Source organism: Aulonocara stuartgranti (assembly GCF_965226115.1).
Source record: "Aulonocara stuartgranti genome assembly, chromosome: 13".
In the NCBI taxonomy this organism is placed as follows: Eukaryota; Metazoa; Chordata; class Actinopteri; order Cichliformes; family Cichlidae; genus Aulonocara; species Aulonocara stuartgranti.
In genome coordinates, this window is record NC_138949.1 from 12888953 (window position 1) to 12914173 (window position 25221).

Sequence of the window (25221 nt, forward strand, 5' to 3'; positions counted from 1 at the left end):
TTTTGATGGGGACCTCTCACAGAAATCACTGCAGAGACACACCGTCGGGCAAGTTTTGATGCTGCTGTAGATAATCCGCATGTGTGCGAGTGCATGGAAGATCCTACCTTTTGGGACCCGGGTACTGTGAGATCTCACTGGCTGGATGGGTCCTTGTTACAGCTTCTTCAGTGAAGGTACCTGAAAAAGGCACAGATAAGAGCGTGCTCTCACAGATGGAGTCGTAATGGGGCCATATTCACTCCACTGACTCACGTGTCTTGGAAAAATAGGACCGCCGTAGTCATTCTTCTGTCATTTCTACAAGGTCATACTCTGAACAAGCAAGCAATTGTACTATTGATATTGTGGTGGGTGGACATGGTGATTTAGCGGTTAGCTGCATTCTCTCCTTGTGGAAAGACACATCTTAACCACCAATTTTTGTCTTTTTGTTTTTGTAAATGATGTTGCCTGTGCTGCACTGGCTTCTTCAGACTGTTGTCATTTCTTGAGAAAAATAGTAAGGCATTGAAAATTGCTACGAAATCAGCAGCGACTGCTGCAGATTCTCTCTCTCCTACTATACGGAGAAAATGCATGAAGTGTTTCCCCTTTCTTGTGTTACGGCGTTGTTAATCAAAATTAGATAATTCGCAGAATCGAACGCCACGTAGCTGTAGTAGTAATCTCGAAGAAAAACGCGTTGTACGTTGAACTGATTAGCCGCATTCAATCCCTCAGGCCCACATTACTCAAGCAGCTGGTTCACTAGTGAAGGAGATAGTTTGTTGTGATTAGTCTCGTAATTAAACCGCAAAGGCTATGAATACATGAGTAATGAGTGGCACCCTGTATGTGAAAGGAGTTGATAAGTAGGCTGTCTCTGTAGTGGAGCTTTTGACAGAGAGGAAGCTAAACCGGGAAATAAGAAAAGTGCTGACTGCTCTATTATGACTCAAAGGTAGCTCCCAAAGGTCACTGCCCACCAGTTTCCTTTTTGTTCAAGCTTACCTGTGTTGTTTTCTTGCCTTTTCCCTTCTTTTTTTCCTTTTAATGTTACTGTGGAAAGGACAGGCTTCATAAAAAAGCATGTTCTTGTGTTAGTATTTGTTTTGTAGCCTTCTTCTCCAGCTGTTTTAACTCATACGTAATAAGTGAAATGAATCTTTCAGAACCTGGAGAAATTTTAAAACACCTCTTCACATGTTCATGAAGACAGGCCTGAGTAAAGCCCCGGGGACAGAGCAGCCTTGTGAGTGTCAGCATGTTAGCCATGTCTGGCACTTTTTTTTTGATATGTAAGAACAGGATTTTCAAAGGGCTTGTGGCATTATCATATTACTTTGAACTAAAAAAATAAGAAAGAGGAAGAGGGAAAAAAATAAAAGGTGGGGGGGGGGGGGGGTCATACTTAGGTCTGCATTTGTCAAGTTCATCATTCATTTGAAAAAAGGAAAAAGGCAAAAGGCTCTGATTAGCAAAAATATTTATTTGCTTGAGGCTGAGATATGCAAAACAAACAACAACTCAGTTTTAAGAAGTTTTTAGAAGCAAAAACTGACAAAGTCAAAAGCACATTAAAGACCGCAGAAACTATTGGATCGTTTCAGCTCCATTTACTTTACTTTTTTTTTTATATCTATGAGCAAGACAAATCTGCCGGCTCATCTTAGTTGTTTCACACTGCTTAGATACACACTCTAGCCTGGCTAAATAGTACTTTTTTAAAGGTTTGTGACACTAAATGTGTGCGAATGATTCCAATTCTTGCACAGAGATTTAATAATATTTATTTATTTTAATTAGATTTGTTTTTCATTTGCATTTCTACTGAATTTTAACCATTTAAAAGTTGTGTTGCTTTCCAGCTCTTGGGCATTTGTTTGAGTTATTGCTCTGCACTTTACACTGATAGCTGTGGGGAAAGGAGACATCAGGCAAAACCTCATAATGACTAAAATAAAAATAGTGTGATTGTTCATCGTCTCTATCTCTATTGGTGAAATACAGCGAAGCCATTCACAATAATATTTATACCCATTTCCTAAGCCTTACTTACTAAACATAAATTTGAATATGCCTTTGTAATTACTGTCATTAGGATAATTTGGAAAGCGTGTGGCACATGTTGCTGGAACGAGAGCACGCGTAATCTCTCCACCCGCTGTTTTTTTCTCCGTCAAATCCACGTTGAGTGAACATATCTTAATTAAAATCGTCGGTAATAGCATTTTTGAAGGCCACATCACTTTCACTCTTCCTGCAGCTGTGCTTCCACAAATACATGTGTGTATGTGGAAATCTACTGCCATTTAAAGATTCATGAAGCCCAACTCAAGGACCTGTTGGTACAGACCCCCAGCAGAATTACGATGCACCGCCCGAGCGATTGGGTTGCCCTAATCAAAGTAGAAATGGGATATCGCCGAATTCAGGTAACAAGATCACAGTGTAATGTTGCAGTGCGGAGATGAAAGGCTGCACTGTGGCTGTGTGCGCTTTGTTTTTGTACATTTAATTCAAAACAAACAAAGAAGCTTTACAAGCAGGTTGCCTTTAAAGCTCTGTCTTCGCAGGGCACCTTGCTGCAAGAAAAAGCACCAAGAGAGTAATAAATATTGTAGATCCCTGCTGCATGGGTCTGTACAGATGACATCTTTTTCTCTGGAATTCAAATATCTGCAGTCTACCCGTAGTTTACCGGCCCCGTCAGATTCATCAACCGCATCCCTCAAAGGTGTGTCTGAGGGGCTCCGCGTCGTAGCGGAAAATCAAAAAATATGTGGTTGATGTGACCCGGCAGGGCTGCTTCTTACAAACTGCATTATCACTTCATGTTGGATCGAGGCTTCATCAGCCCCTTTACACAAACCGAGGCCTGTAAAAGCAGAGATGATGTATCTGATGCTGAATTTTCTCAACCAAAGCTCCAGTTATACTCTTATTCTCACACATGCAGGCATGTAGGCAACATATATGCGCTGTTGCTTTAAATATTCTTAATGAAACATCCAGATTCCCTCCTTACGGTGCAGTGAAATCAAAGTTGTTGTGATGTCATAAATGGCTGTCATGTAATGAGGATTGTAGTTTCTGTATCAGTCATTGAGGTGGCAAACATAAGTAAACAGTGCGCTTTGTGTGTTGTGATTTTGTTATGTTGTTTTACACAGGGGCGTAATTTCCAGGGGGGTTAGGGGGGTTATGACCCCCCCCCCCCCCCCCAATCAGACCCAGCCAATATTATCTTGCATAAATAGGCCCCCCCAATGTTCAGCACAAAGTTACGCCCATGGTTTTACAGAAATGTGTTCACACTGTATACATGAAGTTTTTTTGTTTGAGCTTGTGAATTGTGGCCGTACTGTTTGTTTTTTCAGCCAGTCTTGCCTCACACGTGGCAAAAATACACTCTTTTTCACATTTTATTCAAAAATGTTTTGCAAAGGGGGAAAAGGAGCGTGCAACAAGCTGTCGAGAGCAGTGTCACCTGGTAGCTCATTCAGGCTTAGGGGAATATTATAGTAAGCCCAAAGCAATGAAACTGCTCGGTGACTTTCTCCCTCCGTTTTTACTCTGGGCCCATCGTCCCTGTAGACACTACCAGGGCCATTCTTACAGCATGTGTAGAGCAAAACAATCATTGCACTCCCACTGTCCTTCAGTGTGGAGCCAGTGCATACTCACTCAGTCATGCACACACACACAGACACACACACCTCACCTTCTTTTCAGTACAGTAAAGCAGTAAAAAAAAAAGTGTGCCAGCGGGCTGAGAGTTGGCTTTCAATTAGAGTGGTCTTTGCTTTTACTCAGAGAGCTTCTTGACATTTGAAAGCAGCGCGGACTGAATTGTACTGTATTTTATGCTGGCGTGGATGTGTGTCGGTGCCGCATGTGCGTGACTCCAGAAGGATGACACATTTCTTTGTGAATTGTTATGATTGACAAGCGCTGATCGGTGCATCATAAAAATGCCACCTAAAATGTGGAAAAAGTAGAGATGGAGCCTCAGTGTCTCACGCAGACAAACCTAAAGACACACAAGATAATGAAATGAATGTATAGCTCACTTTATGCATAAAATATATCAGTAAAATGTTAGCTTAGCGTGTTTAATACTTTTTGTCACAATCATTGGAAAACATTGGTGTGATATTGCATGTGTGTATGATGGTCTGTCATCATCCTTTTGTAACTGCTCCCCCTCTTGCTCTTTACCCCCTTAGCCTATTTAAGTGTGACAGAACCTCAGTGACACTCACAATGGGGAAGCTCTTTGAAAGCCAAGTGTATGAATAATCACTAAGACACCCCTAATCCATTTTTAAAGAAGGGAATATTAATGCACTAACAACTGTATCTGCTCAGTATGCGTCAGATGATTCCAGGTCTGCAAAAAGCCCCCTCTTTCATACTGGAGCTTCAGCAAGCATTAGGGGATCGCTCTGCACTCTGTCACCATGACAACACCAGTTCCATGTCCGAGTGGGTGTACACACTTCATTTAGTAATCCTTAGCGAGCAACGTGGGACAGCTGTGTGCATGCTGAGAGGGTTTAGGCTAGCAATCATGCCAAAATACACTTAATTTCTAGAAATGTGGTCACTCTTGTGGGTATTATGGAATTAGAGTTTGAGTGGCAATGCCTGGCAACTACTGTATACATTACAGTTTTACTGGAAGGAAATTCGATCTTTATCTGAACAGGTACTCTCTTACTGCCATGGCTATTTGCCTCAGCGCTACAGTATGTTAAGAGGAGAAATACAAATACAATCACTTGATTAATGTTGAATTCTATTAACATTGAGCCGTCACAGAGGCACACTCGCCGGTCTTACTGTAAGTGGCAAGAGCTCCGTTGTGTGTTTCTACCTCAACACATGTGCACTGTGTGTACACACAGAGTGCTAGAGTTTATGTCTAAATTCAAACAAAAAAACACGTCGTTCACTCTGTTTTTTAAAGCTATGTAGTGGGTGGAGCTTCGCCTGCAAAACCCCCATGGTACACTCACACAGTGGATTAGGCTGGCTTGCTGACAGCAAGTTACTTTGAGAGACTGTGGAATAGGAAGTGTGAGATGCTACCTGCTTTTTTTTTTTTTTTTCATGGGACATTGAGCACATTGAAAAGAGCCTCATGACTGACAAAAGATGGATGAATCCTCTCTGCTCACAGTGACTGGCACGTACTTGCTATCATGTGGAAGCAGTGTTTAATTAATACAAGCATGAAAGAGCTGGAAAGAAAGTTGGAGTATCATTGCTTCGTTCTGATTGGTTTGCCAAGACCATGAAATTATAGAGCATTTGTGTAGTGTATGTTATCACAATATTACTGGGATTATTAGTATTATCTCCTATTAATGTTACAATTACTAATAAGTCATGTAATCAACAATTAAAGTAAGTGGGCTTTTTAAATGGCAAGTTTATTCAGAACAAATAAATAGAATAAAGCACATAAACAAGATACCTAGCTCCTTATATAAGAATAAAGAAAAAAGCTAAACATTATGAACAGATATGTCCACACTGATGTGACTTCTTGTGTTTTTTCATCAACCAGTAAAAAGGAAATGACCCGCTTTGATAGATTTGTCAAAGAGCGACAGATGCTAACAGATTTCTACCCCATGAAATCACTGCTGAACCTCCCTTTCAACAACTTCCTTGCTCTGTTTAGGTTTTTTGGTGGGAAATTTAAAAAAGAGAAAAATCAATGTTAATGGCAGACAGACGACATATTGCAGTTGACTGTTTCTTTACTTTATTGATCATTTTTTCTTCAATTCACCCTGAAGTATTTCTGTAAAGTTTTCACTGTCTTATAAAAGGAGACTTCCAGTTGACGCACAATACAGCTTTATTTGTGATAAATGTTGTCATAATAATAATAGATTGCATTTATATAGCGCTTTTCGGGACCCCTCAAAGCGCTTTATAATTCCACTATTCATTCACTCTCACATTTACACACTGGTGAAGGCAGCTACAGTTGTAGCCACAGCTGCCCTGGGGCAGGCTGACAGAGGCAAGGTTGCCATATTGCGCCATCGGCCCCTCTGGCCCACACCAGTAGGTGGTAGGTGAAGTGTCTTGTCCAAGGACACAACGACCGACACTGTCCGAGCCGGGGCTCGAACCGGCAACCTTCCAATTACAAGGCGAACTCCCAACTCTTGAGCCACGATCGCCCGACATATTTGTAAGAAATATATAAATCAATACATTTAAATGACATAGCAATGATACTGTTATCTGCCCTAATGGAGAACAGTTAGTGAGTGAGCTACCTCTGACTTGAATTGAAGACAGCTTAGCCAGTGCAGTGAAATCATGAGTACCACACATAAAACACAGTCACTAGTTTTAGGCATCAGTCATAAACTTTATAGAGACACTTAATTCTATTAGTAAGGATCATACAAACTAATAAGACTACAATTCACTCTCCATATAACATATGACTTAGCACATAAAAATAGCGACTGCAGTTTTGGCTGAATTTCCTAATGGACTGTAAGTCATTATGTGCTTTGTTGATTCTTAAGTGTGGAAGATAATTGCCAACAGGCAACACAAAGTGGTTTGATTACTGTCTTTTGCTTGTGGATCATAATAGAGCTGCACCCCTGTTTAAAGACTTCAGGAAGCTGCAACATGTAAACAAAATGCATCAATTTGCAAGTGATTAAACCCCGTGTTTAACTACGAAATGAACAAAGACAACACAATCCCAGTGTTTACTGGGGTTTTATGTTCTTTGTGGAAAAATATGCTCGTTTTGTATTTGACTCCAGCAACATGCGTCAACAAAGCCGGGACAGTTTAGGCACGTTTACCACTGTGTTGCATCACGCTTTCTTTTAACAGCATCCTGTAATTGTCTGGGAATTTAGGGGGCAAACTGCACTCATTTTTTAATGTGATTTTTTTCAATAGCCTTGCATGATTCAGCATTTCAGCTGCTCAACAGTTCACATCCTCCTTTGTCATATGTGCCGTTTCTCGGTACACCGAGTGTTTTCAGCAGGTGACAAGTCTGGACTACAAGCTCTTACTACTAGTGAGCCATGCTGTTTCTGCTGTGTAACTGTCTTGCTGAAACATGTAACTGATCCCTGAAATCTCAAACAGCATGGCCGTTCAGTAGTAGTTGTCAACCCCACACTTGCATACATAGATTTTCTTGAATTCCTCTATTGTGGGCAAATATGATGATCCCCAACTTCATACAATTTTATGTTGAAGAAAAATGATCCTGAAAATGTTAACTGTGTCTTTCAGAGCAGCAAAGCTCTGCATATCTTTAGTTCTCTATTACTCAGCATCTCTTTGATGCTCATTTTATACCCAATCCTGTTTAACCTAGTGGTGGGATTTTCTACCAGCAGTTTATCCTGCTCATTCTAAAACAGCAAACAATAACTTATTAGTCATAAGTTTTCATCTTTTCTTTGTACAATTTTAATAAAATATAAAGTGTAAATGATCTTTTGGAAATAATGGGCTATATATAAGACTGCTATGTCCTTGTGCAGTGTCAGGATGACGCACGCAGGTTTGCATCTCCCGTTCTGTTGCCAAGAATCAGATTACTCAGAAGAAGAAGAAGCCATGCTACAGTAAATGTGTTCAAATATTTTTTAGCCTTTTGGAACAGTTATTATCTGGGATGGTACGTGGCATATAAAAATGAAAGATTGATTAGGCTGTGGAGTGCTGGTCGCTCTCTGAAATAACATGGTACTTCACTTCTAAATGAAGTCTAGATTTTTCAAAAGATTTTGTAGTTGCTAAGAAAGTGGCGTCTTTGAAGTGAGCATGTCCCCTTGGTAGTTATTCCTGAGCTCTGGGAGAGCCGAGGAGCGCTTTAGTGGGCTTGTCTAACATGTTCTTACACATTCGCTACATTTGGTGTGTTCGGGGGTCATTTTGTGTCCAGTCGTTCTCCGATAACAGAAATATCTCGCCACAAGGGATGTCTTCATCTCAGGATTTATTTTTTTTAATTCTTTTATGTTTTTGCCCCTGATCTGAGGATCTCAAATAGCTGAATTCTATGAACACTATCAATAATGCCAAAACTGAGTCGACGTTTCAAGTTGCCATGTGTAACGCAGACGCACTATGCACAGAGTGCAATTCACCGGAATATGTGAAAGTACATCTGACATTTGAAGGTCTGCATGAACTAAATATAGACTGCATTACATTTACCTTCTTATGGTTTCCTATAGATTTGTGTAGTGCACTATTATCTATAATACATGATGGCCTAGAAGAGGAGAGAACAGAATGTGGACGCAGCGAGCTTTTATATGGACAGGTAACAAATTACAGAGGGGAAAGACAAAAAAGCAACAACATTGTCTTAACTGGGACATCACATGGTACAAGAACAGTAGCGTGTCTCTGCGAGTGCGCTTTGGGGGCAGAAACACCTTTCTTCTAATTCTTGGTCTTTTAAGGATGATAGTGGAGAGCGCTGTCTGACCAAATCCTCCCTTGGGTGTTCAACTGGACTGAGAGATGGCAACTGTGACGGCTGTTTTGTGATATAAAATACTTCACATCAGTTTCTTATCAAACCATTCAGTGACTCCCCCCACACCTTATAGATAAGGGCACTGTCATCCTGCCAACAGCACAGTCATTTTCTAAATTCATGATCATTTTGGTTGAAACGAGGATCATTTTCAGTCTGTCGGATGGCTAGTTTGTGTCTAGTGCATAAACATTTAACAGCATCTTCACCTTTATACTTGCTGCAGTGTTCCCTGGAGTCTTTTGCTGTTGAATGAACATACGCATCTCCCTTGCAAAGGAAAATGGGAATCACAGGACAATTTCTCAGGTTATTCAGGCAGAAATTATTATTATTTTATCCAATAATGCATTTTTGTTGTAATTTTCAGTGTCGATTGGGCTTTAACGACAACAAAAAGACCAGCAGCAACTTTTTATTTTTTCTTAAGTAGAACTTTTCTTTTTCTACTCTCTTGGCTTGCTGTGCGTTTTCCCATTTCACTTCTGTTTTTTATTGACTGCTAAGAACTGACTGAGGGGAAATGTATGATAATTGTGCCACATCTGCAGTACAACAAGCAACATAATGTGACATGTTTCCTTAATTTATAGTGGAGGACTTACCAGTTTCAGCAATCAAGACACCCACTTAGAATTAATGGTTAGGCATTTTGGAGTAAACCTGCCCACACTGAGTAATCATAATAGACAAGATAAACATCAAGTAAATTGTTTATGCTTGAGGAAAAACAACAAAAAATAATATAACCCAGTATTATCATCACAGAACAACAGATCAGATCTTGAGGTCCGGTTGTGGTATTTAATGCTGTCCAGCGACCGCAGGTTTAACGCATAAATATTCTTTGAGTCTCACGGGAAAAGGAACAAACCTTGGGATTGCTTTTGTTTTTCTTTGAGGAGTCTGTAGTCTCATGGGGAGAGAGTACGAAGTTTGAATGGCAGTCATCAATCTTTGCTGGTGCAATCATGTCACTGACATTATAGCCCCGAGCAACCATCAAGACCAAGATGAACAAATCCAGTCGATCAAAAATTTGCCAAAAAGAAAAAAAAGAATCTTTGCTGAAAATGGAAGCTGAAGGCAAAAGCGTGTGCATGGGTTTTGTTGTTGTATGAGTGAGAAAGCTAAAGAAGACATCTGTGAAATTTCTAAAGACTTTCTGTATAATAATAATAATGGATACTTTATTGATCCCCATGGGGAAATTACTTGTTTTTCTCTGCATTTGACCCATTCACTCAGTGAAGCAGTGGGCAGCCCACTAAGCAGGCGCCCGGGGAGCAGTGTGTAGGGACGGTACCTTGCTCAGGGGTACCTCAGGGTAGCCGTTAAGTGGATTCGAACCGCCGACCTTCCGATCATGGGGCGACCACTTTACCTACTGAGCTATCCCTGCCCCTCATGCTCATAGATTAAACTCTGCTGGCTTGTCTAGTATAAAGAAAGCAACCTTTAAATGTGTTTCATGAAAACATTTAACTCTGTTTTCCATGCTTGTTATGGTAAAATGGCCTGTATTTGTATATCTCCACAATTAAGCCCAACCGGCGCAAGACAATCACCAGAAATCTTTTCAGCCCTGTAAAGATAGAAATTTATTTGCCTCTTGAAGAAAGGCAGCACTGAGAGAATGGTCTACATGTGTCAGTATTCTTACAAAGGGGAAAAAGGAAAAACACTGATGCGTTTGTAAGCTAATGGGTGCAGTTGATGATAAAAGCTGAGGGTTTTACCAGGAGAGAAAAGGCAAAATGATGAAGAATGTTAATAATGACCCGTCAGAGCTTTTCAAGCTCTTATTGCGAAGAGCATCTGTGTGCAATTTAGGTTGTTGGAAAAACATCATTCAAAAGCATTAGAAAAATAACTTTTTATGCTAAGAGAGACTTCTGTCTTTTAAGCAAGGTTAAGCTGTCCATAGCTAAAACACCATACTAACAAGGTTATATTTGTTTTTGTTGTTGACATAGTTCTTTTGTACGTCAGCGAGTCTGTGCAGAAGGATTGACTTCACACCCCCCCTGTGCACTCAAAAGCCTTTAAAAAAGTATGATGTTGAGTCACGAGCCTATATTTTTAGTGATATTAGCTTGACGGAGTTTATCACCTTGTTGCAAATACTTGGATTTAATTCTTGGATTTCCTTGAATTTAAAGAAATACTGGGTTTTCCTTTGAATGGAGCATTCCGGTCGTTATAAATCGGGGGTAGAAAGGTCATTTGTGTTGAAGTTTACTGAGACGGTGAAGTAGCTGCCAGAGTCTCTCTGAGCTCTACCGTAACAAACTGTCCTTCCTGTAATAACCCTCCTTAGTCACAAAGGGAAACATGTCTTTCACCTTACAGAAACACAGTTGTATAAATATTTATTTGATGTGGAAGAGTTGAGGATACAAGTGGAGGCATCCATACTGATGAAATAAGAACTGCTTAAATTTTCATGAATTCACCAGTAGTCTGGTTTTTGGCGCTTGCCCACACTATAATTGGCATGTGGCCGTTCTTGTAGTGAACTTCATGAATTATGCACGAAAAACAACTTACCACGTGTCCCATTATAACCACATTGTGCTATGCAATTTTCAGTCTGCAATTCTGGAAAAAGGGAATAGTTCAGACAGTTCTATTCTCATTACAACACAACCTCGGTTTAGCATTGGGATCAACCTGGCCCCTTGTTTCGGACCTCTCCCAAAAACTAAATATTACCCCTTAAGCAACATTAGAAAACTCTTCTTGATGATAAAGGTCCCTGCTTTTTATTATCATGAAGTATTAATGATTGTCACACTAAAATGTGTAATAGCTACTCTTTGCTTTCATCTCAACAAATTGTGACTTGAAAGTCGTGTTGTGGGCGGTGTGACTGATATGCTGCACTTTCCGTCTGGGGTTCATATCCTTTCTGGTATTTTCTGACATATTCTACTCGTTAGCCGCTGTTTACTTTCTTTTAGTTCAGTCTTTTTTCTTCAGTATTTAGTAAAAAAATAGGAGTTTGGGTTACAGTAAACCAGTGGTTCTCAAACTTGTGTGGTGTAGGCTGTGAACTTTTTCCCTGGCTTCTGCAGTGGCCCGTGCCAGAAAAATGTCTGAGAACCACTGCTGTAGATCTTTTCACAACCATAACCACACCTTTAGGGGGAAAAACCAAAACGTTTTCCTTTATGCTAACTTGCCAGGGTGATGACTCCCATCCCATGAATATGCCCCATAAATATATGCATGTCATAACTTTACAACCTTCTGTTGTAAAAATGCTCCTTTATGAGCTGTGGTTTAACAATGTGCTTTGAGAGTGAACCAAGAATCAAATTTTATCCAAAAATTATTTATGGCAGAGTAGATTAGGAATGTAGCTGATATTTATTCAGCAGGAAAATGAGGCTGAGTGTTTCATATCAAATAATTGAGGTCGCCTGTAAGAAAACATAAGAAAACGCTGGCTGCACTGCGATTTATTTGCAAGTTCTTACATGAACCAGCTCTGGGTCTAAGTCCTTCGAGAGGGTTTAATATTTTAGTAATGAGAATTTGCTGCATTAAATTACAAATCCAAGGGTCAGAAATGATCTATATTTAATTTGCTTAAAAATGAAGATTTACTGGCCCGCACTGCTGGATATAGTGAAATATTAGTACTGTCTGGGTTTGAATAAACAGAAGAAATGGCATCATGACTTTTGGTGAGTCATCATGTATATAATCATTTTTGTTGCAGACTTTTGTTTTTTGCATAAATTATTTTTCTTCGTAGTTAGTCTTTGTGATCTACCCGGTATGCTATGTGGGCGTTGCAGAGTAACATCCTGTATATTGATGCTGACCTGGCCTGTCCAACATTGAGAAGGCCAAGGGTAGCCACGCAGAATGCAGAAGATTATGTTTCTGTCAAGTCACCGAGTCGATTCTTTTCTGCTTTCCTGTCATCGCGCCTATGATTCATTTAAGAAGTTGCATTCTTCGGTCTGGCCAGGCCAGACAAGGAGACCAGTGATTGACAGGTAAAGACATTACTATGCGAAGGGAAAGAGAGTACAGGGAGAGATATGAATATTTGAGTGGATAGCATAAAAGAATCTTGTAATTGATTTTCTATCTAAGCTGCTGCTTCATTTACTAAATAAATGCACTCACTTAGGTAGCAGGTTCATCTTGCCTTCTTCATTGTCTCATTGTGAAGACAAACTTTCCCACGTTGTGTATTTTGCTGATGATTTTGCAGATTGTTTTTATAGCCTTCCACTTACCACCACAGAGCTTCAAACATTTATCCTTGCTAAAAGTAGGCCGTGCTTACTTACAAACGAGCTTGTGTTTGTCCTGTTCCGACAGATGTGATCCACACCGTGGGGCCGGTGGCCAGAGGTCATGTGGGCCCTACAGAGACTAATGACCTCACCTCCTGCTACCAGAACTCCCTCGACCTGATGAAGGAGCATGACTTGAAGACTGTGGTGAGTACAGTGCACTGCCAGGTTGAGGAAAAACTGGACTCTGTTCAGAGCAGTTTAAAACACACAAATTATATGCTTTTGGTGTTTTTGTTTAACAGCGAGTAAGCCTTCAGTGAGAATTTGGAAAAGGTACGGGAACAAAAGGATTTAGCATCTTTCATTTTAGATACAGTTCTGAAAAGCCTTAATCTTCTTTATTTAAACAAAAGCAACAGAGAACACAACAAAATGGTAATGTTTCATGTTTGTCAAATGAAGGCTTTTCATGTAGACTACTTTGGGTTGTGATTAAATGAAAGGCAGGCCTTTGTACCCACCTCTCTATTTTACGACTGTGAATAACCATGCTGTTATTTTTCTTTTTTTTTGTTTGGCAACCCACTTTAAGGTTAAAAAACTCTGCCCTTTCTCAAATTCCACAAAGGCTTTGGTGTAGATTTGTGATGTGTCATTTTTGTTTTCAAGAAATTAAGTCTCCCGCACCAAGAAGTAATTTGTGATGTTTCTTGGACACATCTGTGCCACCTCTTCAAGCTGAATTTTCTTCTTTAAAACAGCAGAAGAACAATGGGTACGGTGCATGCGACTGAATCATAAGGGCTTTAGATGAGACAATGCCCACACAATCCACAGCTGGCAGATGATCATTCACACACTATCTAAGCTTCTAGCCATGCGCGGACTGTATGTTTCAGGCTGGGCTGTGTGATATATGGATTTGCCCTGCCCACAGAGGGTAAACAAAACAGTGTCACACCAAATATCCACAAATCCCACTTTCTGTGTCAGTGTACTATCCTGCAGCCTCATCAGAAGTCAATCGATGGAAGAAAAATGAGACATACATGAGTGCCGGTTTCATTAAAGACGATGTTGACAAATTCCTGCTCTATAGATGACTTATTGTGAGTGCAACAGACACCTCTATGTTGCAATTAAATGGATTGTGAAGCCAAATGTCTGAAGTAGTTGGGTTTTGCTGCTTCGAGGTTGTATGAGAATGAGCGGCAAGTATTCTGCAACTTCTCAAATAGTTACATCCACTAAAGATGAGTCACAAGCGTGACATTGCATTAGCATATTACGCAATTACACTGTGTTCTGCTCAAGAACTCACTGGCAAAGGGAGCACCTCGGCAAAATCACTTGGCATCTCGGGCCTCTTCACGGGAACCCACCACCTTGCTTACGTGCTTTCATCCACAAACCACAAAATCCTTGTTTTTTTGCACATTCCAAAGATTTATTTAGATTAGGTCTATCTCTTGATTTATTTATACAATAATCCATATATTTATAAGAAACAGAGTTTCTGTTTTTACTAGGAGCAGGCAGGATTCTGTCTAATATATTTACACAGCTGTTGTGAGTTGAGCAGGCCTTCAGTGAAAACAGTGGTTTTCTGTGATTGGCTGGCCTTGTAGGATGAACATTACATTAATTTAGCCACAGTCCATTTGGTCTCTCCTTGCTGCAAGGACAATAGACAGCCTTTTTTACCAAACCGAAAAGGAAATAGCTGTTTCTTTCTTCAAGCAAGGCTGTGGCCCTGATTTAGTTTTAGTCCAGCTTGCCTTGATATGCAAGACACACTTGAAGAGAGGCTGAAAGGGTTCTCTGCTAATTCTTTGTTAACCGACTATCTCACAGGCTCTTGGTGCACAACACAATGTGTCTAAGTTTCTGGTTAGCTGTTCAGCTCTAAGCTCATTTCAGCCTCTCTGAAAGGGTCTCACTATGAGGTTTGCTGTTTGAGAGATCCCACTGACGACAGGCCTGCTGCCAAGTGGGTCTGTAAAGTGGGCAAAGGAAGGCAGGACAACAGGGAATCGTAGATGGCTGCCTCCCTAAAGGGGATTCCAGGGCATTACACAGGAATATGAGTCAAAACAAAGCTTAACACAAGATAAACTTGAGCATGAAAGGAGAACCGATTGGTTGCTAATCCCCATTTCTTTGAGCTCAAAGCCACCCTTCGGGCTCCACAACGGTATGGCTACCACAGTCATCATATCAGAAACTTCTTGTGCATGTAGCATGTCAAGATGGGGAGTTTACAGAGAGTACCACTAAATTTCAGGACTGAAAATGCACTTCCTTTACCTTAGGGCAGCTCAGTGCGTGAGTGCGTGCTTACTAGTATTCCAGTGGTTAGAAATTAGCTAGAAGAGCATTCCTTCTCCTACACTGTGCTGGGCTGATTTGCAGCTCTGCTGGAATGGAAGTGAGGAAGATCGAAAGTATGACTTTTAGAAAACCTCAGGCAGTTCCTGGATGGGTTGCAGAAATGTTTCTGATTTTTTGGGGGTAAATTTTCAGCGTAATATTTGTATGGGTTAAATGTCCTGCAACACTTGTAGGATATACAGTAGAATACTTTTACCGCTTGACCGATTTTGCATTTTGTCTTGTTCTCTGGATAAATAGCAGACTGGACGATGTGCTGTTGAAGCGTGTTTTTCCAAATCATTTGACTGCAGTGCACGCAGAATAGTGATAGCATGTGTTTGTGCACACATAAACTTTCCCTTTTACGTGCGTCATCCTCAGGCATATGTGAGTGTGCCTGTGTTACTGCAGCATCTTTGCTCATTTCTTCTCTGCCTAGAGGACTCTTATGCTTCAGTGCTTTTTTTTTTTTTTTTGCTTTTTTTTCTGCGGCTGAAAGAGCAGCAGGCTGTCACAGCTCCCTGGGCTCTGACTGACCATAGCCCACAGCCAGGATGCCAGCGTTCCAGCAACACACAGGGGAGCTATGGGAGCTTTGCAGGAAAGTTGCAGCTCTGGACTATTGAGCAGCATGTTGTCAAACAGCCCCCTCCTCTGCTCATTGCTTGTTACACTACACTATGTTGTTGTTTCCAAAGGAGACTCAGGTGAAGACCCAAAGAGGAAATATTGGACTTGTTTAAAGATTGATTGTAGTTATGTAGTAATAAGTGATAATAACACTAACTGCCCTTTTACAGCAAGAATATTCTAGATGGCTCTGATAAAGGTTTCTGTGATATATGAAAAGGTTTTTCCTAAAGGAAATCAGACAAATAAAGATTTTCTGTAATGTGTCTGTGTGCAGAGGTCCTAACAAATCATAGGACATGCAGTTCTTTTGCAGCCAAGAAACTTGCTAATGAAGTTCATAACTCAAAGGGTATTTCTTCAAGTTAAGGTTTTCATTACTTGATAAAAGTAAAGTCATTCACCTGTGTACATGTATATTTTATTAATACACTTGGGAGTGTGTGTGCTTTACATGCATATGGGGGCTTGTCTCCAAAGAGCTGAAAAGCCTGAACTGAGGAGACGGTAATACAGGTCCCCCATTATAGTTAGTCATGGACAGCTGCTCAGATTCTTCCCTGGAAGCAAGTATAGCGTCTATCAGGCAGAAAGAGATATGGAGGGAGACGCCACCATCTGGAAGTCATTCAGATTCAAGCTCAGAAACTATATTAACCACTTATACTACAGTATGACTTTTAACATAAAAAATACCCAAGTCTTTATTTGTATTATCCCTTTGGAGAGTATCTTGTCAAGATATTAGAACTAAGATTTTATGTCATGGTACATGAGATAGAGGGAGCGTTTTACTTGTTGACTAGTGATTTTGTGGCTATTGCGTGCCTCTTTTTTGTTCACAATTTGACTTTGACGGGCCACAGTTTGATGGCTTGTGAAACTGTTTGTCATTAAGCTATTTCTGGCAGCATATCGTGGGTTGGCAGCTGCCAGTGCGGACAGTGACAGGGTCGCAGACTGTATTTAGTGGCCTCCTCTCTGACTCCCATGCGGCCTGGAAGTGTTTAGCAGTCATAACACACAGGCTTCGAGGAGATCCAGCAGGGAAGCCACAAATTGCCCGTTGAGGAAAATGCTGAAAGCCAAGTGGATTGCAGATGAATGGTGTAGAATGATAGGATTAGCTCCCCCCCTTTCTCTGTGGGCTTTTTCCAAGGCTGCTAGGAGCATTAGCTTTCATTCATTTTGCCCGAGAGCGTTCCCAAAATGCATTCCCACAAACAATATCTTATAAACATGCACACTCGGCTAGAAGATGACAGCTGATAGCTCCTACTGGATAATGTGTTTGACATGACAGTGACAAAACAAACCCTTGTATTATAGTGAACTTGCCCCCAAGGTGGCGTCAAGATAGAGACACTCTGGGATTTGTGTGAGAAGTTGAATTTAACCTTGACTTATGTTCTGTTTTGGTCTTCGAGTTTTAACAGCATCCTATCGGCTCTCAAGAATGATATAAAATATGCAGTAAATAACATTTACTGTTCCATCTTTCTTAATGTGGGTCACCCGTGATATTGAAAATGTGTTTTTTACTACTGCGTTTAAGTGCACTAGAGGGTCTTTGTTCTTATTTATGTGTCTAAATATTGCCATATCAAACTTAACGACTTTGTACTTCATCCTTTTCCATTTTGGTGTACCCACTTCCCAAGTGATTAATTAATTTTCATTTATGTACTGAGCAGGTCACGCACAAACCATTCCTCTGTGTACTTCTCTCCTCTTTCTGTTTTTTAAGATGTTTCCTGCTTATCTGCTTGCAAAATATAGTTGTTTTTGTACCTTCATCACCTGGTATTGCATTTAGTTAATGTTATTGTAGTTATAAATATAAACCCCCATATATTTCATAGAGATACATAGTAACTGTGTGACTAACAAACGGTACCTTTTTTGTTGTACAACTTTATTACTTTACTTTGCAGTAAAAATCTACTGCACTTAAATGTATTGCAGACCAGTCCACTCATATGTGTAATTGGTGGATATGTATACTGGATGTATATGATTGGTTCATATAATTTATTAGGTGTAATAAAAAGTTTGCCCTTCAAGATTATCTCCTCGCGCATTTTTAGCATTACAGATATTTTTAGATTGCTAGCCTTTCTGCAGTTTCACTATGAATGTAAAATGTGCACAACTCAAACAAAAATCTCCTTTTCAGATTGACTTTTGTATGCAGGATAATGTCTGATGATGAGACCGTGACCTCATCAGGACTCTATTGTTTTTAAATTATTAGTGCAGTCAAAGTTGCCACCAGGAGCTAGCTTGTCTTTTTTTTTTGCTTTGCTTTGTGCCGTTCCTCTGGGTGAGAGCATCCAAATGTTCATCCATGTTCCCAAAGTTAAAATTGCCACGAAGGGTTACTGTTTTGATACCATGGAAAAGATCCTTAGCACACTGCAGCAGCACAAGCGCAAAGGGCCAGATTAAGACTTCAGTGGAGTGATCCAAAAATAGCAGTCGTGCTGAAGTCCAGAGGTACATGAGAAGTGGGCCCTAAAAGGGACATTGACCAAATTTAAATAAGATGTTTTTTAATGATTTTTATGGAACAAGTCCCAGACGTTTTTAATCACATCTTGAAATAATTTTTTAATGACATGTAAATATTTTTTGGTCCACAGCGAGACATATTTGCAGTCCATTTTCATTTTCTCGATGTCAGCAGAAATTTATTTTTGTAAATTTAGCTTTCCAGTTGTGATTATTATACTCATCTGTGCAGACACTGTGCTTTATTTTTCAGCTAGGCTTTGGTTTGTTTTGTTAATATGTGAGCAATCTAGCTTTTTAAAATCCGTATTAGTGCAATGAAAAATCTAGAATAAATCGAGACACCAAGGCTTTATGGAGAAACTGTAGTGCACTGAATTTATAGGGTGTTGTTCTTAAATTAGACACAGTATGTGATTATAACACAGGCCCCTTCTGTAACCAATCATTGCTAGGAGCACACTTCCACATACACTACATTACCTGCTTGCATCGACAAAAGTTAATTAGTCTGAAGCTTTCAAAAGGTCACACCGACATTTAAATTAGTCATTTCTATTTGTCTGATCCAAATCATTGGCAACACTGGGCCAATTAGATCCAATTATAGTGATAGTGGTTGCCGTGGTATGCCACCTAGTCGGAGTTAATGACCACTGGAACCCCAATTACCTGAGCAACCTAATACAGAAGGAGTCAACCACAGGGGGAAGGAGGAGCTTCAGGTGCAAGGAGAAGTCAAAGCCCCGCCGTATCACCTTCCCGTGACAGCCCTTCACTCGGGGAAAACTTCAGAACTTTATGTGAGGTGAAATGTTAGGATATGTAAAATGTGACATTTCTGCACACCTTGAGAGGGGCAATCACAGCTGATGGGTATAGAAGAGGTAATCTCCAGAGTGTCTATGTGCAGAGGGCTGATACGAACATGCTAGTGTCTTGATTACAAGCAGAGTGAGCCCACATCAATCACACTAAGCTCTGTCTTCCACTAAAGGCTACTCCATCTAGTTGTTCTATGAGGAAAATGGCAGCAATTGCATGATATGTTAATATTCCCTGACAATAATAAAAGTGCTTCCCATAATTTAAGTACTAAAGCATAGTCAAGTAGTATAAGACCCACTCAGCTCTCAGGCTAGTTTTACTTCATCTTTTTCTCTTCTGCTATACCTGACTGTGAGGAGTCTCCTGAATTTCTATGAAGCTCACATCTCTCTGTGGTACCATCTGAGAATAGAAGCGACAGCTCGCACCCAACTGAGGGACTGTCAGAGGAAGTTGTTGATTGAACAGATGTCGTTCCCACCAGACGCCATGAGAACGAACACCACAATAAGCATGCATTAATTAAACATACCTGAAGAATGTGGGCAATGCAGGGGAACAAAAGGCATTTCTGTCTACCTTTGTCGCCGCTTCACAACAGGAATGAGAAAGTGAGTCGCTCCTTACCTGTGCTTTGACTTTCAGAGAATGCAGAGAGTTTAAACAGGCTACGAGCTTAGAGATCAACCCAACAGAATAATAGCGATAATTAGGTCTGATTAGCAGTGTCTCGTTCAGCTAAAGCGCAGTTTTGGAACGGGCCATTTGGAACAATGCTGATTTTCAAAGAAACTCACAAGTCATTTGCCTGAAGGAGGCTTCGTTTGAATCACATTGTTTGTGACAAAAGAAAAACTCTCGAACAGACGATACGTGGACGGTGGCATTTGTTTGCTTTGAAATCTCCTCAGCCTGAACCAGTACAGACAAAAATGTTCTGGTCCTTGCTCAAAGCTTGTTTTTCCACCAGTAGGCTCCCATCTGTTTCGAGTCGTGCTCGAGTCTGAAATACCTGTGTCATCAAACATTTCCGCCACCATCTGATAAATGCTTCTTCTTTGATCAAAGGAACTGAGCATGGAGGAGGGATGTGAGATACATTATTGTACATACGAAAGCTTTTCTCATAGCCTGACAGTTACGCTTCAACTGAGTAAATCCCAGCAGTCTCATGGATACTGCAACAGATTGGTGTTCATCGGCAGCAAACTCAGTGGAATGACTTCTTGTTTACATCATTATAGATAATTACCATGCCGAATCAGTCCAGCCAGCAACGCCTGTGCCGTGTGTGTGTGTGAAAACAGAGACGCCTCTAACACTCCTGGTCATCTTGTTACAGATGCAAAAGTGTCCCCTGGGTTTATTCAGTCATGGCTCGGGTGGTAGAGCGGGTACTCCACAAGTTGTGTGGCCGACAGTTTGATCCCATGGCAATTGATTGCCAGCAAATAGATAAATGAGAAATACTCAATACAATTTATGATTTCAATTTGAGACGATGCCTGTGGGCGAGTCTGTTCAAACAGAGTACACAAAGGAAGAATCACAGAAAACCTTTTGTATCATGTGCAAATCAGCAGCTAATCTTTTACCACCAATCCAGACATCCAGATGGTGCATCTGTGATCGTGATATGCATAGGAACAGTTTCAATTTAGCACTCGCAGATGGATGCACTTAAACCTAAAAGCCAAGACTTTTAACACGAGTCTGTATCAGAAAATACATTTCATGTTTTTTTTGTTTGCTTTTTCCATGTAGGGCACTGAGAATATCTAATCTTTTAAAGCACAGCATTTAAAATGCTTTTTTTTTTTAATTAAAAAAACACAAGATCATTGTGAACATGTGATCTATTAGCAATGTTAGTAGCTTTAGCACGGGTGTGAAAGCCAGCTTTACTCTAGTGTTGAATCTAGTTAGCCTCAAAACGCTCCCTCGAGGTGTTTTCATTTGGGGCGTTTATGAAGCCAGGTGTCGAACCCAGTTGTGACCTTGCCAGAGCCGTGTCCATGAAACTGGAATTTCCTGGTCTATCACAGGGTTCCATTTCAACAAGCTTGCACCCAATTATCCTTCAATCATAGTCTCTGGACTTACAGACGTGTTTGGTTGGACTACAAGGTCTCTCTAGCCCTGGATCGGCACATTGGGGACATTTATTTCACTACACATGGCATCTTTTCAAGGCAAAAAAAACAGATAGCATATCAGGTTAATATGGATGGTGCAAAAGTTTATTGTTCTGTGAGTTTCTTTTATACTGGATCAGTATCTCAAGACACAGCATTATGCACTGTATGAACATCACGTTAGTAGTCTGATGAAGGGTTTTCCTGATTATTCCACCCTTTATTGTATGGTGTGCAACTGGGAAGTCCATAGCTCAAAGTTGGTTTTGCATTTTAGAAGTACTGTAAAAATATATATCACAGGAACACAGAAATTGAAATGACAAGCAGACTGTGTAGTAATTGGTTTATTAATGAGAGAATGGGTTTGTTTAAAAATGAGATAGAGGAGGAAGAAGAAGAAAACAAAGCCACCCCTTTGATCCTCTTAAATCCCCTTTGGAAAAAGAGATAGTGCCTTTCAATCCTCTTAAACTTCATCTTGTCGTTGATATTTCCTCCTTTCTGACTTAATTAGGCTCTGATATTTTATTTTACTTACTTTTTAGTGAGTCATGTCTTGTTGAGCACATACAGCGACTTAAATCTTAATATCATACTGCTGGCTCCTTTTCAATACATGCATTTCCCCCTCCCATAAAACATGCTTAAAATTTAGAAGCTAAAATATACTAAGCACCACTCTTTGTTTATGCATCGGTTCCCATGTGTTTTATCAAAGAGAATGCTTAACATAGAGAGCTGACAGGTACTGGAAGCCTTGGGAGTCTCTGTAGTGTTTTGTGCATTTTAGATATGAATAACTACATATCTTCATCCTGGCTATACAGTCAGAAATTTAGATTATACTGCCTATCAGCTGCGTACATATTGTGCTCATTGATGTTCGATTTGGCGAAAGCAAACTTGGAACAAAACATGATTAGATGACCATTTGTCCAGACCATATTTATTCTAGCTTATGAGAATATCAGGACGCTCTATGCAAAATCGTTGATTTATCCACAAACATACACAGGGACAAAGTCTTGCCCACTCATCATTTTGTTATCAGATCCGCAGCCTTCCACCTGCAGGCTTGAGCAGGGGAATAATTGTGCGCATAGGCAGACAAGCCAGTGTTTATGTTCTCCTGCATATTTTGTTAATTACAGTGCTATTACCCCACACATATATACCCGGTTTAGTGCCATGATTATCTCCCAAGGTCATCGCTAACGAGGGCTGATGCGCTGTGCCTGGCCTGAGCTGATTGACTCACGATGTTAAACTGGCTCAGATTGATCCTACTCAGCAATTCAGGAGGCAATGCAGCACCTTTCACAGGTTTATGAGAGAAATATATTGGGTCTCACGCTGCAGAATTGTATTGCTTTGATGCTGAAGATTTCAACGGAGATGTAAAATACCTGTTTCTGCCCCAGCAAATGTTTTCTGTTGTTGTTTTTTTAACTTCCTGTCTACTATCAGTGACATTTGTGTTTGGACAGAGAATTCAGCTTTACTTCCACAAAATTATCTTACCGTTTAGTAATATTTGAAAAAAAGATAAAGGAAAATATAAGCATGGCCTTGTTGCTTGACTCCTAACATTTACCTGAATTATCTGCACTCTGCTGGAAACAGGCTATTTCTCTGTGGACAAGTGTTTTCTGATTATTTTGGTGATTCAATTTTCGATAGCGAAGGCATTTAGCAGCTGAATATTTGACACCTGATTTTCAACGTGCAGCTAGTCCGTCCACGTTCTTGCTCCAAGTTAATTAAGAATTATACAGGATGTTAGCATTAAATCATTATGAAGTAGGCCTACTGTAGTAATAATTTAAATGGGGTCATTTAAAAGATTCCTTTTATTGTCATCCAGCGACCTTAACATCATAAATGTCACAGTAGCCTTTTATGAATGATGCCACAAGTGTCTTTACCATAGGACAGTTTTAAATTTAAAACAGCCATTAGTGCACCTATACACTGATTTTCCATATAGATGTAGTTAGCTCAAAGATTTAGTCGCCGTGCCATCTCCTGAATGAATTATCTGCCAGAAAGAACACATGGGCGAATCGTGTTTCATGGTTTGACTTCTTACTCACAGCTTGGAACGCCAGATAACCTCCAAATCTTACTCGGCTTAATGTCAAATGTCACATTCATAAACCCCCGGTAACGACGACATGCAAGGAATAAAATGTTATGTGCTCTTTCTGTAGGATCTGAGCCCCGTCGTAGGAGAACAAAAACCGTAACGAGTTGAACATGGAACGACATATTAAAAATCTTTTTTAAATATGCCAGAAATTGTCGCAGAAGATTAATCAGGTGTAATAGAGCGCAGTGTTTGCGTAGCGTGACTTTGAACAACTGTCTTATTCTTGCGACAGAGTTGGATATGTGTATCCGTGCGTGTGTGCGTGCAGTATTTGTTGCACAGAGGAGGACGGCGCTTTTTGATCTGCAGAGCACTGAGCACAAAGGACACCGATCAATTGGGATATTGAGAAAGCACTTCATCTGATAATTTCCCTTACAGGAACTCTTCCCTTTATCTGGACTCAGCACAGCAAAGTCACTGAGCAATTAAAAGAATGAGCACGCTACAGTATACTAACCACACACTGATGCAGTAAAAAGGCCCTATTATGAAATTGGAAAAGAAGTGAGTTGAGATAAGGATACGCAACATATTGTTTGGGATTAATTAAGACGATCACGGCTTTAAATTCCTACTGTAAATGAGTCCAGTCTTGCAGGACGAGGTTAAGTCATGAGGAAGTACATAATAGTCTCTTATCCATGTTATGATTCACACTAAATACTAATCAGTGAGCTGTGGGGTTTTTTGTGCTTGCATCCAGTTACTGATTAAGAGAAATTATTTGAAAATAGATGCACTCTTTTAGTTTTTCAAAGAAATGATATTTCCCAAGTGGCAGGATTGTTTGGTCAAATTATTTCTTGTAGCCGAATGTGAGACTTCCTTTAGAGGGATCCAGTGCAGTTTTGCTCCAAAAACATGTGATGTATTTGGTGTGGAGAAAATGGTTTTCCACTTTTAGCAACTAATTAATTCTTTATCAATATTCATGATGAACTCCACATTTAGAAAACTGTAATTAGCTTTATTATCCTCTGGCCATTTGTGGGGGGGAAAGTTATCCATATAGTTCGAATCAAACCAGAGACACAAATCTAGTTTCTCACCAAATTGTACACGGCGTCATTAGACGTTACCTTGCATGGAAATCAGATCAGATCAGTCCAGATGCAAACTGCATGTGACAAGATCACTTCACACCAGCATTGTGTACTATGAAGGCAGGCAGAGTTGGGAGGATAGTGTAATAATTCACACGAGCCACCTGGTGATTCCTTCAGTCACCTTCCGGTTTCCTCTCAGCCAGCTGCTCCCTGTACTCCTAATCAATCCGCAGTGCCAATGCTTCTGCAATTCACCGTGACCTTGAGTAACATGTCCCCTCTCTTTCGTTTTGGACGTTATTCCTACTCATTTTGAGGATGCACCTGTGCTCAGACCGAGACAGCAACTCTTTGTGATGCAGCTCTGAGATTTTACTGTGATCAACAAGAATCTTCATCTACATACATTAGACAGCAGGTCCTCTACTGCTCTTAATGTTAGTGTGGCAGGTTTTACCACCATTTTTAGCGTTTTGCTCTATATCTGGGGCATCAAACATAAGGCTCAGGGGCCAGAATTAGCCCTGTCAAAGACTATAATCTAGCCCACTGGATGGCTTTGGATAATATGTTTTACAGCTTTTCCTACTGATCAAGATCTCCTGCATGGCCATTTATACCACACATAAGTAATTTAGTAATAAATAAACAGTAAAATGAGAGAGTTTCCTGCCTTTTCATTATCTACTGTAAAAAGTGTTTACAATGTGTTCACGGTAAACTAAATATAAAAAGGGTAATTTTC

General features: G+C 40.2%; 1 protein-coding gene across 1 annotated transcript in view; it reads left to right on the forward strand.

The window, feature by feature from the left end:
- Nucleotides 1-25221, forward strand: part of macrod2 (mono-ADP ribosylhydrolase 2) — a 413432-nt gene that overhangs the window by 274987 nt on the left and 113224 nt on the right. The window contains exon 6 of the mRNA XM_082556428.1: nucleotides 12881-13002. Within this exon, the coding sequence (XP_082412554.1) occupies nucleotides 12881-13002 (122 nt within the window). The remainder of the gene's footprint in view (nucleotides 1-12880; nucleotides 13003-25221) is intronic.